General features: G+C 34.1%; 2 protein-coding genes across 2 annotated transcripts; one reads left to right on the top strand and one right to left on the bottom strand.

Annotated features, from left to right (window-relative positions):
- Window positions 1-2: 2 nt before the first annotated feature.
- Window positions 3-14627, bottom strand: tho2 (THO complex subunit 2-like protein). The gene is made up of 27 exons (XM_081981820.1): window positions 14432-14627; window positions 12827-12986; window positions 12639-12770; window positions 12458-12573; window positions 12267-12400; window positions 11957-12210; window positions 11735-11903; window positions 11531-11681; window positions 11193-11353; window positions 10930-11140; window positions 10557-10877; window positions 10369-10506; window positions 9840-10302; window positions 8059-8347; window positions 7497-7792; window positions 7275-7441; window positions 6970-7163; window positions 6749-6915; window positions 6603-6687; window positions 6445-6541; window positions 6055-6220; window positions 5818-5989; window positions 3751-3788; window positions 1280-1447; window positions 1053-1223; window positions 919-998; window positions 3-165 (listed from the first exon to the last, which is right to left on the bottom strand). Exons 1-27 carry the CDS (start codon window positions 14491-14493, stop codon window positions 135-137), a joined length of 4593 nt encoding a protein of 1530 aa, XP_081837946.1. The 5' UTR covers window positions 14494-14627; the 3' UTR covers window positions 3-134.
- Window positions 14628-14801: 174 nt separating this feature from the next.
- Window positions 14802-18560, top strand: Mtl (Rac family small GTPase Mtl). The gene is made up of 3 exons (XM_081981848.1): window positions 14802-15200; window positions 15262-15494; window positions 16763-18560. Exons 1-3 carry the CDS (start codon window positions 15085-15087, stop codon window positions 16999-17001), a joined length of 588 nt encoding a protein of 195 aa, XP_081837974.1. The 5' UTR covers window positions 14802-15084; the 3' UTR covers window positions 17002-18560.
- The last annotated feature ends 333 nt before the right edge of the window (window positions 18561-18893 follow it).

Below are 18893 nucleotides of genomic sequence, written 5' to 3'. Positions count from 1 at the left end.
TGTCAAAAACTAAGATCTATTTCAAGGTCAATAAAGTACATTTACAAACACTTAGGATACAGCATTAATTATTTCCTCAGTGCGTCCCTGGCCATCATTTTCAAAGTCTCGGACAGGATGGCCGATTGTAGTAGCTATCTGCGTTTGTTTTCTGAACTCCTCCTGGTAAACAATTGTTAAGGAATCCTATTCGATCATTTTGTGGTGTTAGTTTCTACGAATTTATGGACGTGGCAGCAACGTTGTGTTTCCACAAAATATTAAACCACGACTCACCGCGACATCTGGTACAGAGAAAGCCATCGTAGTTGGTGGTTACGTCATCGAATGCGCTGTCAAATTAACATTTACTCAAGTCGAGGTTTGCTTCAGACGTGCCAAGTTTATATTTGTATCCTATTGTTACTAGATTTATTGAACAATTTAGACTCTATAATTAGCATTGACACGTTACAATAAACATCACTTGACGCTTAGAAAGACCGTTATGATGATGGTACATTACTTTTAGTATTATTTTCTAAAATGAGACACAAGTAGCAATTTGGCAACACTGGCATCTACCTTAAGACGTCGATATTTTGTTGCTCTTAAATAGCATGTAAGAAAGTCATATGATGACGTAACCGCCACTTCCGGGGACCAAAACCTTATCATCACCAACCTCAAAATACAGAGAGTTTTGAGAAAAGGATAATGGATGGAACAAACGATGGGAAGAGGTTCTTCTCGGTGTAGAAGATCACCGAGATTATAAGTGGAATGGGAAATTAATGATAAAAACGCCTTATATATGACTGATTCTGAATGGATAAGTTAGGAAAACAACTAGAAGACTGTAAAAAGAAGCTTTGAACTTGAGAAAAACGGTTTGAAGTTGCCTTAAAAATTATACACAGCAGCTAATAAAAAGGATATTGTTTTTCCCTGGACTCACTGCGTTCGTGAGAGCGTTCATGAGATCGTTCCCTGCTGCTCGAATATTGTGGCGATATTTCCTAAAATAAAACAACATACACCTTGAAACATAAACGTTCAGCAAACTTGCGCACCCTAGGTTCTCTAATTTCCCTAGACTCGCCCTTCCTGTGGTGTTTCTCCCTGGGGGCAACCGGTGCAGGAGCTTCTAACTTGTCACCGTTTTGATGCAACAACAATTTCGCCTTTTCCTCGTCGCGCCTCCGTTTGGTCGAGTCTTGTTGCAAACTCTCCTCTAATCGATCCTTCAACATGAAACGGATAAAGAAATCAATAGCGCTGTAGGTGTCGTTTTTGGTACCCTTTTTCTGGCAGATCTACGATCCTTTTTCAACTCTTTAGAATCGTCGTCGCCAGACTTTTCTCGACGTTCTTTCGCCTTCGAGGATCGCTCCTTCTTCTCTTCCTTTACAGTATAAATATCAGCCGACTGAGATATAACATTTTTCCGATCGTCAAATTTGGAGCTCTGCAAATAATAGAGTTATTTGAAGGGAAGAGACGGTCCCCCGTCCTTGCGTTCATTTTGACTTCTGAAGATGTAGTTGCCTTAATTGTTAATACGAATCTTTGCGAAAAGTTTGACACAAAATTTCTTTACTAAATGACTATCAACTGGTTTTCTTGACTTAACTATAGTGATTAAGCTTTCAAAACAGTGACAAAAGGGAAAAAACTCGTTAAGGGTGGTATTATATTCTTTGACAGTCCTTTTAGCCCTCCAACTGGAAAAGTACCTAATATGCAGTCGCATCAAACAAGCTAAATTGTCAACGGTCAACTGACTAAAAACAGGAAAAATAAGTCTACAAGTGTCCAAAACTGTGTTTTTCAGTACTTAAGCGTTAATCGGCGTTATAGAAAGTCCAGTTGATGCTCGTACGGTTCCCGCTCACATAAGAACGGACTACCTCATCTTTTTCTAGTTTCCGTCCTCGCTTGAGGATTCTTGAGCAATCCGGAATGTAGCTCCTCTAATAATTAATTCACTAGGTACAGCAACAGACTCTGTAGTCTATTAGTAATCTACGTAAAGGATTGTCCTGCTAACCAGAAAAAATCTTGTGGATTGTAGTAGTGACAGTTGGTAACTGGATAGGACTCGAATCATCTTCTTTGTGATATCAATTGAGTAAGACAGAAACTATGAGAAAACTTATTCCATTCTCATCAACCACAAAAAAAAACACAAAGACTAAATCATCTCATTATAAAATTGAAGAAACAGAAGAGAAAAATCAGAAGTCGCCAGAGAAAGATACGCAGAGACAAAACAGCTCTGCCCAACAATTGGGCAGAAAAATACCTTTATTCACAAAAGAACTCAACCAAAGTTCTGACAAGAACCGTTAGAAGGCTTTAAATAAATTGCAAACAGTTTAATAACCTCTCAAGCAAAGAGGACAAAAAATACAGGTTTTTGTAATTCTTAAGTAATCCTGCCTAAAAACGCGGATTAATGAGATCATCTGATACTGGCAAAAAAAGCTTCATGGCGCGTGAAAATTAGCTTTAAACTAAAATGAAAAGTCACAAGGGGATCTTAAATAATCTCTTTAGTCAACTAAAGACTTATTGATCATTATGAATTACTTTTCCGAGTAGAAAGAGTAATATTAGTGTGCTCTGCAATTTTAACTTACTTAAGATATGATGTTATAGAACTTGGTAAAAGGTCAAGCGCGCTGAAAACCGCAATATACATCTTTGTGCTCTTAATATACAAATAGCGATTTCCGTATACTTACGTAAACTTTAAAAATTCATATGTATTTACATGTAATTAATTACAAGATCAAACAAAACTGAAATAATTGTAATTTTGTGTACAAAGTATAGAAAAGATATTTCATTCCATTTGCTCAACTCATTTTAACAAGTAGTGTTAACCTTTTTCAACTTAAATAATTGCACTTTGCTCTTGACTGAATTGAATATACACCAAGATTGTAAAAGTAAAAAAGTTAATTGTCATTTTGGTAGGCAGACAAGCGTAAGTCGTCCCTTAAACTATAATTAACCTACATACTTACCTGCTTAATCAACTTCGGACAGAGAAAATCAAGGAAGATTGGGCTGTCAGAATCGCACTTCTTTCAAGAATATAAAAAACACAACCAACACTTTTTAGAGTTCGTGAACTTTATATCTTCAGGAATCGCAGACTAGAATTCCGTGTCGCTGAGTGGTTGCCCCATTAGATCACCAAGTAGGATTTCTTTTTTACTTCTGATTCTCGTCAATTTGATAGATCCAGGACTCATTTATCCCATGAATTCATATCCGGGTTCTCTCTGATCCATTTCAAATGTTTAGTACTATTTTTCAGTGTTGTATAATTCTGGTAACCACGATGTCTTTCAAAATGGTTCAGTACTGCAGCGTCTCGTTTCTTGGCTTAGTTAATTATATTCACAAATGTTGCAATTGTTGGTGCTTTTATTGAACTGACGGTCTTCGCTTGGAGGCATATTTTCAGTGATTTAATGTTTCTATTCTTCTATAGCATCAGGCTTTGTAGTCTTAACGGTTTTGTGTATGGCGTCTTGTTTTCTTTTACTTGATTAATTGACAGCTACAATTGGTTGGTATGGTAGAAGGACGCTTCACTGGATTGGACAACGGGTGTCGGGTATCGCGATAATTCTGACAAGCGGGAATGAAGTTTTACACAGTCCAGCCCAATCTCCCGAGGAAGTGATGAATAGTTTGCGAACAATCAATGAGTACACCCTGAAACTTGTACCGATGCTATCTTATTCCGATACTAACCTTGGAGGAACTGACGTCCAATTTTCTTCTTTTAATATCTGGAAAACCAAGACAAAATATTAAAAAACGTTTTCTGTTATAATTTTTTTAATTATTAACTTAGTCCTAGATCGTCTTATTTATGCCTTAACCATTTATGGTATAATCTGTTCAGTGACTTCATTAAATGTGATGTGGAATGATTGTCAAAATGATTATAGTTTTAGTTTAGAAGAGAGCAAGAGCTACCATAAAGAATGGCATTTTATAAGGTTTTCAGATATATTTAGGAGGCTCTGGTAATTTTAAACCATTCTTAGAAGGTTTGTGGCGAGTTGCACCGATCTATTTAAACGGGCTCCACTTAAGCTATATTATGCTTTGACTGTATGGGTCATGTGCAAAATGTCACAGTAAAATGAAAACTTAGCTTAGGCTGCCTTTAAATATGTCAGTGCCAATGACCTTTAGAACACTTGTCAGGCTTATACAAGGGTTACTATTTCTACAAGACTGTAGAGGTATCTGGCAATTTTTAGAAGGTTTTCTTTCGGTCGTATTTAGGGACCTCTGGCAATTTTAAACAATTCATATACAAGGTTTATTATACATTATGAGTGTATTGTTTTTTTAAAGATGCATTCTGAAAAGTTTTCCCGTTTTGAAATAACACATGGTTTTGACACTAGAAACAAATTATGTAACTATAATTACCCTAAACACCATCTGACTCTGAGCGAGAGAAACTGTACCTACTCATGTCTTACTCTATACAATGTGCTGCCTGTATCATTAAAAACATTGACAGGTTCAAGTAGCTTTAAAACATCCTTATATTTATACTCTGTAATATGGAGCCATACTCTTTAAGGGAATATATGAATTTTATAGGCCCCGCCAGTGCATGCTCATGAAAAGTTTTTTAAGTCGGTTGTAATGTAATGTTTCGTTTTTTCGATTTTATACTTGACGATTATGTACTAAACTTGTTACTTGATCTATTGATTTTTTTGGTGTACATTTGTATTTTTAATCTTTTGTTTGGTAACCTGTTTCAAACTTTGTGATTTACTCAAATATGTTTTGAAATAAATGCCTTTTGTCGTTGTCTTGAAGGTTTAGAACACTTGTAGAAGGTTACCAGTAGCATTTAGAAGCCACTGGCACTTTCTTATTGAATCTATCTGACAATTTAAAACAATTCTTGAAAGGTCTGACACTGGTAGAGGCCTGTGGCACTTTTTAGGAGGTTGTCAGTAGCACAGAGGCCTCTGGCAAATTCAAAACGGTTCTAGAGGCTCTGGCATTTTTTAGAAACTTCACAATAGCATTTATGGAACTTTCAAAATGATCCTAGAGGCATCAGGAAATTTAAAACAGTTCTGGGAAAGTTTAAGACAGTTGCAGAGCGCTCTGGAACTTTTCAGAAAATTCACAGTAGCGTTTAGAGGTTTTTGGCACATTCAATACGGTACTAGAGGTCTCTAACAATTTAAACAAATTTGGGAATGTTTAAAACACTTGTAGAAGCCTGTGACACTTTTTAGAAGATTCTCAATAGCATTTAGAGGTCTATGGAACATTCAAAATGGTTCTAGATGCCTCTGGCAATATAAAACAGTTCTAGGAAAGTTTAAGATAGTTGCAGACGGCTCTGGAACTTTTCAGAATGTTTTCAGTAGTATTTAGAGGTGTTTGGCAAATTCAAAACGGTCGTAGAGGCCTCTGACAATTTAAAACAACCCTGGAAAGGTTTAAGACACTTATAGAAGCTTGTGGCACTTTTTAGAAGGTTGTCAGTAGTATTTAGAAGTCCTTGGTAATTTAAATCAATTCTAGGAACGTTTTTAAGTTTAAATTCTGCAGAAGTCATAATATATGACCAAACAATCAAAGTTTATATTTAGCTAGTTTTCGAAATTCGAAAATCTGAAACCCTCCTTAAAATATGCCAGCAGTAGCAAACAAAAAAAGCGTTATTAAACAACAACTTACGAAACTGATTACTTTTCTGTACATTTTCAAGTTTACCAATAACATAAATGTATTGACGATCAGCATCACTTAACAGTACGAAAATGTACTTACCTCTGTCTGGTTCGGGGTCTTGCCCAAGCTTTGTTAGACTTCCCGATGTTCCTCCACTTTCCCGTTCCTCTTTGTGGTAATGGCTGCTACGCTCGTCGTAAAATCTGTCTTGTCTCTCGTTGGAGTATCGGTGGTCGTCTCTTGGACTCATTATCTCTATGTACCTCTCCTCCTTAAAATAAATTATTTATGTATTAGAAAACCCACTATAAATGCCCAAAACAATGCTTCACTTACTTTTTGATCAGTCGTACGCTTGCTTTTTTCTTCAAACTCTTTTTCGTCCTTTCTATCTTTCTTCACGTCTCTATCATATTCAATTATTGTCCGCTTCTCCTCTTTTTTACTGTATTTATCCTTCGAGTCATTACTTGTAGCTCGGTCCTCGTGTTTATCAGTATTTCTGCATACAAATTTAAACAGTTGTTACACGGTAATTATTGGTTACAATCAAATCAATTCAGATTCAAGGCACAAAACTAACGTTTTTCTTTTGCTCTGACTTTATTTGTAGATTTTTTAATTTGATTTAATAAATTTTGTGTAACAAAATGTCTTTTATAAAGTTTGATAACTTTCACACAGTTAGAATAGGAAAAAACAATATTTTTTTAAGACAAAACTTACCCATATTCTGGCGCTTCAATAGTAACCCTGGCTGACTTTGGTGCCTCCACTGCCACTCGTGTAGTTTTCTTCTCCTGTTGATCTTTTGCAGCCCTTTCTAAGGAATTTAAAATAATTTAAATAAATAAACCAGTGCAACCCCTTAATATTGACCCAACCTTTTGCATCACCATTAACTTTAGTGGTTTCATTTCCATTAGCTGTCTCGGTAGCAGCATTGGTTTCCTGGCCGTTTTTAGCTCCCTTTGCAAGTAAAAAAAAACACTTTGAGTAAAACTATTAAAAATGATCTACAAATATTAACCTTATCTTTTTCAACAGGAATGTGAAATTCGCTTTCTTTCATCATATGACCGCCATTCAATCGTTGTTTTAGCTGTCCTAAGTAACTGCTTGATAAAGTGAACAAATCCTGTCTGTTGTTCTTTTCCTCGTCGCGTACTTTCTCAATTCGTTTTTCCAAAAATTGAGCTGTATTAAATAACATAATAAACTTACAGAAGTTTTAAATCTACACACACATACCCAATTTAATGAGAACAGGGAAAAACGGAATAATTTTGATTAAAATGATCAGAGAATTCCTGATTTGCACGTAATCCTTGGATTCCAAACAGGTAACCACAGCTTTGGCAAGTTTGTAATGCCACTTGTGGCAAACGTGTCTGTAGTTTTCAAAACCCACGTTGTCCAAACTATCCGCGGTATGATTACTAACTCTAAAGCAATAAAATGGTATCAAAGTTTAATAAATGTAACAAAATAAAAAATGTAATTCTCACTCTGAAACTCTACCGTAAACATTTATATCAGTAAAATGAAAACTCTACCTGTATTTTGTCATAAAACCTGGATAGTTGGAGCACTCCTTCTCAAACACATCCTTGGATTTATGCCATCGCATCACCGTCTCCAGCATGGCGTACAAGAACCGACCGTATCGCAATGCCTCATTCTCCGTGCAAGATATTATCGAATAAGTTACGTCACAAAACAACTAAAACACGCTTAATTAAAAGAGATGCGAGGGAAAACACGTTGTTTAAACTCACTCTGTCGTAACACAACAGGGTCGAGAAGTTTGGTGTTTTTAGGATATGAATAGTGTGCACGAACTTGGCACAGTAAATAGCGTCGATCTGAGTAAAAGTGCATCTGGGGAACAAACACAGCTGCAGAAATCTGGTGATCGATTCGGCTTTGGCTGATCTGCCTGCCCGTGACAAAAACCAGCTGTCTTTTTCTTGTTTTAATCGGTAGAGGACCTTTTCTACATGCTCGGTTTGTTTCTTTTTCTCATCTAGTAACTTTTCCACCAACGAATTGCAGCGCTCTTGTTCTTTTTTTCCTGTAGAGATGGAGGTTTAAATAAACCAGTTTTATTGGACTACTTCAGGACATAACTTTGTTGTTTGTGTTGACTGTGTGAACATGTAATAGGATCCTTCAGCTAATCAATTACTACTACACAACTATAATTTTTCTAATATTTTAATTAATTTCTCATTACTATGAAAAAGCAACATGGTGACTGGCACTGTTAAATAAATAGCAATGATGACAATAGTTAATTTCAGAAGACAAAAGAAAATATAAGGGTTATTTTGAACTAACCTTTTGTGCCGCTGGTTTCGCCTGCAGTAGCCGACTGCTGTCTAGCTTTACCGATTACTTGTTGATAAATCTCCTCGGGAACACATAAATCGTACATAGTCAAAGACCAAAACGTAGCTAGAAACTGCGGCGTTATATCCTCCCACGTTTTCGGGGAGTGCAAAGGCAACAGCGAACTGTAAACCGGCTCCATTATTTCCTGCACCGCCTCGTTGTACTTTTGATGTTTCAAAGAAGTGGACATTTTCTTGTAATTGGAATCCGATTTACGGATCTGATCATAACGTTGCTAAAAAGATGTTACTCATTCTTACATATGTCTATAAATGATTCTTTAAAAAAAAGTTCTGAAGTGGTTCACTTAAGTAGAGGATTTCTTCAAACACAAAATAATATACAAGGTTAAAAATATAAAAAACAAAAAAATGGCCAGTAACAGGGTTGGTCCGTATATTTAGACAGCTTGTGGCAACTTTATTTTGTGCAGGTAGGAAAAAACTGTTAATACAAAAGTTATAAGGGTTCTCCTACATCACCAAATAATGTTATTGAATAAAATAAACCATGGCAAAAGTGATACCAAATACAAAGTTGATAGATTTTTTCCTTCTGATTCCAAAATAATATATTATGTTGACATTTCGTCATCATGATGATGTAATTTGACAGTTGATCAATATACTGTTTTGTTAAATTGCGTCATTGTGACGTCAAATTCGCTCTGCACGCGGAATGAAGCAGCAATTCGAATGTGGCTACAAATTACAATTTTTTACATTTTATTAATTTGAAAACGGTACAACTAAATATATTATATATTTTTGAAATTGGAAGAAAAATCTCCATCAATTAGTCAGAAAATATACAATAGCAATACAAGAGTCAAAACTGTCAAAATGATCCTAGAGACCTCTGGACATTTAAAATAGTTATGAGAAGGTTTAAGACACTTGTAGAGGATTTTGGCACATTTTAGAAAATTCTCAGTAGCATTTAGAGGGCTCTGACACTTTTCGGAAGATTCTCACTAGAACTTAGAGTGTCTGGCACATTCAAAACAGTCCTAGAGGCCTCTGGCATTTTTTAAAAGACTTTCAATAGCATTTAGAGGTTTATGGAACCTTTCAAAATCGTCTCAGAGGCCTCCGGAAATTTAAAACAGTTATGAGAAGGTTTAAAGACACTTGTAGAGGATTCTGGCATTTTTTAAATAGTTCTCAGTAGCATTTAGAGGTCCGTCAGGGACCTCTAAATAAAACTACTACTACTCCTCTAAATCCCACTTTCAAAGTGGGTCTAGAAGCTCCCGGTAATGTAAAACTGTTATGGGAAGGTTTAAAACACTTGTAGAACTCTCTGGTACTTTTAAGAAGCTTCTCAGTAGCATTTAGAGGTCTCTGACATTTTCCAAATGGTTCTGGAGTTCTGTCAATAACTGATACTAACACGTTATAAAACACATATTCTTATTCGATTTTTGTCTAGTGAAATGAGATCAGGAATATGACGCAACAGTCAGAAGTCACTGAACAAAGCTTACACCTTCACATTTGTTATTTTTGAGTCAATATTGTGTTGTTTAACCCTTGACAGCTTATTCTAAGACACAATAAAATTAATCTAATGATTGATTGTCTTTGTTTATATTTTTGCTGGTTAATCAATTTTTATAAATTCAAATCATCCTCAGCTTACTTTACTTCCAATAAATGCCCACTTAGGTTAAACGATTATGAAATAAGTCTAATACCCCAGAAAAACACACTACCAAAAGTACTTACATTAATAGAATGATTGAACATCGGCCTGGCCAAGAAGAACGCTACTTCAGTAGGAATATGATAGTTGAGCAACATACATTGGATGCTCGGCAACTTGGTGACATACTCCTCAACGGTTAGAGTAGATCCCAAAAATGTCCCGAATTGAACTAAAGTGTCCTGACATTGGTCGGAAAGCTTCCCCACAAGCTTCAAGTGACTTTTTTGCGTTTCTTTGTACACGACACAATAGTTTTGTTGGGCCATTAGAAGGCATAAAGCCACTGCCAGATCGTTGTCGTTCATGGCTTCTTTCAGTCTTAAGGAGGATTTTTTGGTGTTTCTAATTTGACTAAAGTAGCCGGCTTCGCCCTTTAAAAGTTCTCCGCCCGACATAGCGTACAGTTGATCTACCGTTGAGTCCTCGTTGGGTTCAACGCCGGCCATTTTTTGGACAACTTCTTTCAAAATTAAAAGATCCAAGCTGAAAATCGGTAAAATGTTTTCATCAAACATCTATTCTAGCAAATCAGAAACTTCATTAGTTAACCTTTTCTGAGCTTTTAACTGATTAGCCACATACTGCAATAGCCCCGTCAATTCAATCGAATATTTCTTATAAACAGCACCGGCAAAAATTGCTAAACTTTGCAACCACGTTGAGATCGAAGTGCTGTCGTGTTTCACTCTAGAAAACAGCTTTAAGTATTCCACAAAGCTTTTTATCAACCAAATTACCTTTTTTTGTCAGCAGTAGTCAAATTCTCTATAACGCAATAACCTAAAACGTCGTAACTCAAATTGGTTAAATACTTCAAAGAATCAACCACTGGATTGATTAAATTGTTGTAAACTTGGATTTGTAGCAAGACATAGTCGAACAGAAAACCGGGTGAGCAGTGAGTCAATTTGCCAATCAATCTGCCCACTGGTTTGATGTTTTCCTTGCTCACTCGTTTCATAATGTTTTTAATCTGTTTTTCTGAATCTGCTCTTTTCTTCATTAATTCCGGATACACCGAGTAAGTGTCATTCTTCCATCTGGCGTACAGACAATACCTAAACAAACTCAACAATTTTATCAGCCCAAAAATACAAACAAAATACAAACCTGTTTTGGTATGGGTACAGTCTCAAGCAATTCCAAATCTCTTCGGCAATGCAACAGTTGCAGGTTAAGTACGATAACGAAGGTAAAATGCTAACGTCTAAAAGCGTCAGTACGTCGTAGTATAGGATTGACCGTTCATCGGGTTCAAAAATCTTCCCCACCTCGACGCCCATGTCTTGCAAAATAGCTTTAAATAAACGCAGGAATTTGCCTGAAAAAAAATAAAACTACTAACCAATCACCGACTTTAAAAATATTATTACTCATCAGCACCGGATCGTAGTGAAGTGAAGAGCCTAAAACTCTCAACATGGGAAACACAAATTCTCTTAAATCAACAAAACCTTGAACCACACCTGGTGCCATAGGGTTGGGATGTGGTGGAACTGGTTTTCTGTTGATATTTGTGCCGAAAAGACAATACCTGAAAAATTAAACTAATACAGTCAGCAAAACATACATTAAAAGTGCAACAAAATTTTGATTGACTTTGGGTGTAGGCAATGGGGTCTACACGTTAGTAAAAAATATTAAATTTAGAGTAAAACTAAACATAAGTCATTGATTTGATAACAAAACAACTTTTCCATTCAAAACTTACTTGGCATATACAGGTTCAATAAGAGAATGCAACAACTTGCATATAGCCAGGGCAATAGGTTCAAAACCGACAGCATAGTGGTCGGGCATTAAATTTATGAGAATCCTTGCATTTTTCCAATCTCCAATTAAGAGCAGAGCTTCACATAGTCCTAAAATTCCTCATCCTGAGTGACCCAGAGTCAATATCGACTTAACAACTCACGTAATTTTTGATTTGCGATAAAAACGTCCTCCGGGGATTCCGTTTCTTCTTTATCGTCCTCTTTTTCTTTACTGCTGATAGAAATAATTTGCAATTTACGAACATATTCGGCCGCATCTGCTAACGACTTTTTGTGATCGTCTTGAATCACTTTGTCATCCGGTACCAACTAAATTATTACAAACTTTAACCTGGGAAATGGTTTTGTTAATACGCACTTACCTTAGGATAAATATTATCCAGGCTTATTAAAGAGTGTTGCAACAAATAGGCCAACAAAACGTAAAACGAGGAAGGTATTTCTTCTTCCGAATTCTTTAGAAAAGCTAACTTAGTAGACAAAACTTCGCTTATAATATACGGATCTCTAATGTAACTCTTAATTAGGGGTACAAAAATATGTGCATCTTGTGTTTTGTTTTCAAAACTCTCTAAAATTATATCTAGAACTCTGTTTGGGTCCAAGTTGAAACAACCTGGAAAAAATCTGTTTGTAAATGAAGTTCTTCTGGGAAATATAGGTTTCACTGACCTATTAAAGAATGAACAATATCAATAAGACTGTCTGGGTCTGTACTTGGTGTAAACTGCTTATTTAATTCAGTTTTTAACTTTGCAAAACCTTCACATTCCTCTCTGAACAGATTGAATTTTCGTTGTTTGTAACTGGAATTATTACCAAATACAAAATAACTACTATGAATATAAAATATAGTGACTTACTAAAGTTTGGTTTTAATTTTTATGAATTTCGAGTAGAAAGTCCTATTTTTCAAAATACCAACTTCCTGTAAAGTCTCAATTTCCAGTCTTTCTTTGAGCAACTTATCTGATATAAACTAGAACACGAAACAAAATTTTAAACTCAAAAGTTACACAACTTCAGAAGTTTTTTTTGAAATACCTTCTCACAGTCCTTGACAATAAGACAGAAATTGGCTCTGTCTTTGGAATCTTCCACTTCTATCTGTGAGGTAAGACTGTCAACCATGTTCAGGACGTCACATACTATGGAAGCAACATCACTATGCAAGGACTAAAAAAAGTTTGTTTTTACCAATGGAACATGATATTGAACAATGGTATTCATACCACTAATTCCTGTAAAGTGTTCATTACAGATTCCCTTTTTAGAACCCCTTTAACACCTTTGTCAATTAACAGGTTGATGTAGCTGGCAATGGGTGCTGTTTTCACGTTCCCATCAAGAATTGGCGACTGGTTTTTAAGTAGAGTACCACATGATTTTATACTGAAATTAAACATCAACTTAGCTCTGTTGTTCTTTTTCAGCTTTATTGTGTTTGCAAGTGTGTGACTTTAAACAATTATTCTTAAATATTTTTGAGAGTAACATATCTTTAAATTGAATGAAAAATATAATAAATTAGTAATTTTGCATGCAGTTTTCTAGTTTAATTACATAGGTGAAGCAGGATTTATAAATTAACAAAACACAGCATAACACCAGTCAAAGTGTGAATTTATTGATGCACATGTCATTTGTTTCAATAGCTTCAATAGCAGTAGGTAATTGTAGATATCTTCAACTTTCTTGATGATGAGAGTACTTTAATTAAAAGACAAGAGTTCGATGACTAAAAATTACTAACATTAAAGAAAATGGATTTATAAAATGTTCACAGTTTTTAACTGACAATGGGGATGGAATATGTAAATCCAGCAAAATAACTTATTTTGAGTATACTAACTTTGAATATTAAGGTAATACAATTTCACCAGACCAAACCTCATTTTTGTGTTATACTTGCTATATTGTTAGTTAAAATTGTTATTCTACTTCTGCCTAACAACAATTACCAATAAGTACAAGTTTTACTAAAACATATTGTAGTTTAATTAAGTGTTTATATTAATATAAATTCTGACAAATCATATCCAAGATGGTTGTAAAATAATGATTTATTTTACTTTACTGTGTTATAAGTTTCACTATGTTTTGTTATTAATCAAATACATCTCATTTGTTTGGGTTCATGTTTCTGAATTGTTCAGGAACTATTCTCAAACTGATATGGACTATCTGCATGGATGGGATAAATATTGTGTACTGATTTACAGGATTATATACAACAAATTATTGTGTAAATGGTGCAAACCCATATCCCAAACAGTTCAGAATCAAGAACCCAAACAATGCTATTACTATACAGGACAAAGGTTTGAAATTTCACACCCACACAAGAAAATAAATTACAAATGAATATAATACAGTTACAGACATAACAAATAACACCCAGCCAATTGACTTATGAGCCTTCATATTTACAGAGTATCTAACATAATATTGTTTGAAAAATAGTTCTTTCAAATCTGGATTTTTTTTACAGACTGAAAAAAATTAAATTGCTTTCTTTTAATTAGGCCTACAGGGTTCAACACCAGCTGAAAGTAATTGATGTAAATAAATAATATACTCAACAAGTCACTATTTACAAATACAATTGCAATACTGGTTTATGTTGTATGTGGCAAAAAAATAACATATAGTAGCATATTGCAATCTGAACCTCTCAATTCAGCAGTATTCAATGATACAAATTAATCAACCTAGCAAAGCAAACCTACAATTCCACTGAATTTATTAAGGAATAACCGAATAAACAAATTTTGTTAGTAAGTAGTAAGTACACATGTTGCAAAATTCATAAATAATATTGCACTGGAGCAACTTACAATTCTTGACGACCGGTCTTCTCCCAATTTTTCCAGATATCACTGGATAAATTAAGGTCCATGATTTAGCCGCTAGTACGATGCCCCGTCCAGTTTCTATCCCGAAAAGTACATAAATACCTGAAAACAACCGATTCCCTCCTTTCCTGAGACGCTATTTGAAGACAAAAATAAGGATTTACGGGGATGAAAATTGAAATGTAGAAAAAAAATTGACAGTGACACTGTCTGTTTGACTATTGTCAAAAGTGACAAATGATGTGTCCAAAACAAAAACGTGGATTATAGCCACGTGACTCATTGATTCAACTTTCTAAAGCGGTCATGTGACCGTCATGATGCGGACCAATTTATTGAATGCGGTCATTGCCCGATTGGACATCATAATCACAAACTTTCCTTCAAAAAGTTTTCAGCAGAGCTACCAAAAAGAAAATATAACAAATATTAAACATTTTTGTGTATTTTATTAAGTTATATTGTTTATTTAGAGTGCTAGTGTTAGAGGAGTTTCTTATTTAGAGATCTGGTATGCATATGTAAAGCAATAGCAGTTTTTCAAACTGATATATGCCTTGGCCCAGCCCAAAGTGAATAGTGAATGATCTTACAATTACCATTATTTTGGTCAGGACTTTCTAGTTAAATTAAAAATGTCGTCTGGTCGGCCTATAAAGTGTGTAGTTGTCGGGGACGGTACTGTAGGAAAAACCTGTATGCTTATTTCATACACCACAGACAGTTTTCCAGGCGAATATGTCCCTACAGTGTAAGTAAACAATACACCAATGTTGAGTTTATAGTTAACATAAACAATCACATTTTTATAGGTTTGATAATTATTCAGCCCCAATGGTGGTTGATGGTATTTCTGTAAGCTTGGGTTTATGGGATACGGCAGGCCAAGAGGACTATGACAGATTGAGGCCTTTATCATACCCCCAGACTGATGTATTTTTGATTTGCTTTAGTGTAGCTTCACCTTCCTCCTTTGAGAATGTTACATCAAAATGGTATCCAGAAATAAAACATCACTGTCCAGATGCCCCAATGATTCTTGTTGGTAAGTTTTGTTATTTAATTTTTAATTCCAGACTCAATTGCATATCAACTTTCATTTGACATTTTATGCACTAACTTTTAAGGTATTTTTTATTTGAAATATTTAATTTTGAAATTTGAATACACCAATCAATCATATTTACCAAGTCATGAAAAAGGTGATTAATGAATACTCCACATTTTAAATTATTAATAAAATTGTTTCTTTATGTATCTTGTATTCATATTCAATACTAATATTAAAAATTAAGAATTTGTGTTATAAAAATTAACTGAATAGGGAATTAAATAGAGGTGCATATTAGGTATTCAAATTAGTTACATTTTTATTTTTATTCAAATGATTCCAAACCAGTTCACCACAGCAAAACAAATTTGGTTGTTTTTCATTGTTGGTTTACATCCCCATATTTCCTGATTTTATTTTTTTTCTAACTTAATTTATATTAGTAGTTTTATGTTAGAAATGTTTATTTACCTTTCAAGAACTTTTTACTTTATTCTAGAAAGATTGTCACATCTAAAAATCAATATTTTGGATAACACACTTCTTTTATATTATTTATTGTGCTCTCCATTTTATTAATTGTTTACATTTGATGGAAATGAGGATTTTCTATTGGTAATAACTATTTTTTTTTGTAATAGTGATAGGTATTTTCATAACCAAATTGTAATAAGCAGTTTTCTAAATAAGTGTGGTAACATTTTAATAATGTCCATTTATGACAAACTCAAAAAGCTTGCCCTTCTTTTGCTTTAAATAAAAATATTTGGACTATTTGACATTTCACTGATCTTCATACAGTTTGAAGAGTAAGAAAGAAGGTTTGTTATAAATTCAATTTTAATATTTTCCTAATACAGCCAGGTCTCATTGTGCAGAGAGGAGATATTAGTGAATAATATTGAAAAAAAAACAAATTTCAATTACTTTACTCAAGGAATAGTAAACAATACCAAAATTGTAAAACCATATATTGGCTGCCATTCTAATGGCAAAATCCGGTCCGCGATCATTTATGTTACTCCAGTTGCCTTATCTGCCCCTAAATTGCGTCATGGGGTAAGGCTATTAACCTAAGAAACTATTCTGGTATAGGTTAATTATTATTACTCTGTTCAGACAATTTCTTAGTAAATTGGCCAAAAAAAAAATGAAGCAAACAGGTAAAACCAGTTGACTTTTAGTCGAAATACATTTTTTGTCTTTAAATGTCATCGATATATGCCGCGAATGATTTTTGTGCATACTGTTTTATCTTTTAGGTACGAAAATAGATTTGCGAGACGATCGAGAAACCCTTAACAATTTAGCAGATCAAGGTCTGAGTCCCATTAAAAGAGAACAGGGACAAAAGTTGGCTAACAAAATTAGGGCCGTCAAATATATGGAATGTTCAGCCTTAACGCAACGAGGTTTAAAACAGGTATTTGATGAAGCTGTACGTGCAGTGCTCAGACCAGAGCCGCAAAAAAGACGTCAACGAAAATGTATTTTAATGTAATTTTAGGAGTTTTTTTAACTATTTATTTGTTTGTAATGTTTGTATATTTAAGTGAATTGAGATTATTTTGAAAGGACGGAATTACTTTTCATGCATTGACTGGCTGTGCATTTATGTTCTGTGTGTGACAGTTTGTATCTCGAGTTTAATAACTATTATAAAGTCATACAAAAAAACAGTGCTAAAAAAACCAGACATGTTTTTAAGAGAGTTCAAATTTTATACCAACCTGAAGAATAAATATCCGTCCCTAATACCTGTAAAGTCAAAAAAAAAAAATAAGCAGCCTTTTTTGTATTACTTTGTAACAAACATGCATTTAGTCAAAATGCTTTCAGCAGCCAGGCAAACATTTTTCTGCAAATAAGTTCACTTAAATCTCACCATTTTAAGGGCTAGAAGCACTTACTGACGTGACCGCCCAAGATTTATCATGCTATTAAAAGCTTTGTCATAAATTTAGGGTGTGACATTTTTTTAACCAAAGAATCAAAAAAATAGTGTGTTTTGATATTAGGAATTTGCTAATTTTCTAACTTCATAATCATGTTAAAGCTACCAATTAATCTCACTCTAATATTTGTAAAAGTGAATTAATCATGTGCATACAAAAAACTAATTCCTAATCACTGGATTTCAGGTATTTGAAGTGATAAAAGTTTGGTTAAATAGAGTCAGAAATAAATACAACAAAATTAAATACAATACCTTAAGGTTGTATCAAACTGATCTTGTTACCTTTTAAATATCTGAACTCCAAGAATCACTGATACTTCGAATATTGTAAAATTAAGAGAAAGACTGGTATCTTGAAAATTTGAGCATAAAGCATTGAATTTAAGCGAGTTCAGCAATGGCTGTGACTTAAACAAAAAGCGCGGTGAAGCTCAAATTTTAGCTGGAGCTCAGGTTTGCATATCATCACTGCTTTATTGCTTTGAAAATTCAACTATTATTTTTATTATTTTTTTAATACTAACAGGAGAAAAACATATTTTGTGGGTAAAAGATAATGAGCATTTTATAATTACTGCCTACTAAAATAAAAACGGTGCTAACGACAGCAAAATAATAGTAATATAGATTTTGATATCATTAATAGTAGTCTCAGCCGCGTTGTTCTGCATACGTTTTCTGGTTGATATTTTCTTGATATTGCAATTTTATAGTTCTTTATATTTTCACGGTTGTACATAACCATTTGCGTAAGTAACAAACTAAATATAACTCTATTTTAAGGCAATTTTGAGTAATTAATAAGGGAGTAACCCCCATATTTAACTATTCTTATGCTTGTCAATTAGTACTCAATTATGGGGTTTTTGTATTCTTTGTGCCATTTATACTGTATGTCTTTATTGACCAATTTACTGTGGATAAAACGGCATTTTTAATGTTTGTTGCACCTGACTTTTTACAACACTCAAGACAAGGCAGAACGTCATGCGCATCCACTTATGTATCACCTACAAAATATTCGAAATAAATGTAGTTTTTTGTTTTTTTTTTGTTACACATGTATTGGCAATAAGATTAATATATTTTAATATATTCCTGAATATGGTGTATATTATTTCATTTTAAAGGTAGTGTAGTTTTTTACAGGGGTTATTTAAATTTAAAAATAATTTCAACCTATCAGATGGATGCCCATGTTTGTTGTATTGTGCGGATAATTTGAATTGATTTTATAAATGAGATGCATTAAATAAACAAAACATTGAGGTTATTTTGTTAAGACAATCGCTCTCCGGACTGGGTCAAAGATTTCCTTTCTTGAACCGTCGGACCACACAATTCTAGTGATTTGTCTAATTGCAAAATTATGTCATCAAAACTGCCTCGAGAGTGATTATCTTGATTAATATCCATTCTTTCAAATAAAAACTACA

The sequence above is a fragment of the Ips typographus genome, linkage group LG6 (assembly GCF_016097725.1).
Source record: "Ips typographus isolate SLU linkage group LG6, UJ_Ityp_2.0, whole genome shotgun sequence".
Lineage (NCBI taxonomy): Eukaryota > Metazoa > Arthropoda > Insecta > Coleoptera > Curculionidae > Ips > Ips typographus.
This window is presented reverse-complemented; position numbering and strand designations above follow the sequence as displayed.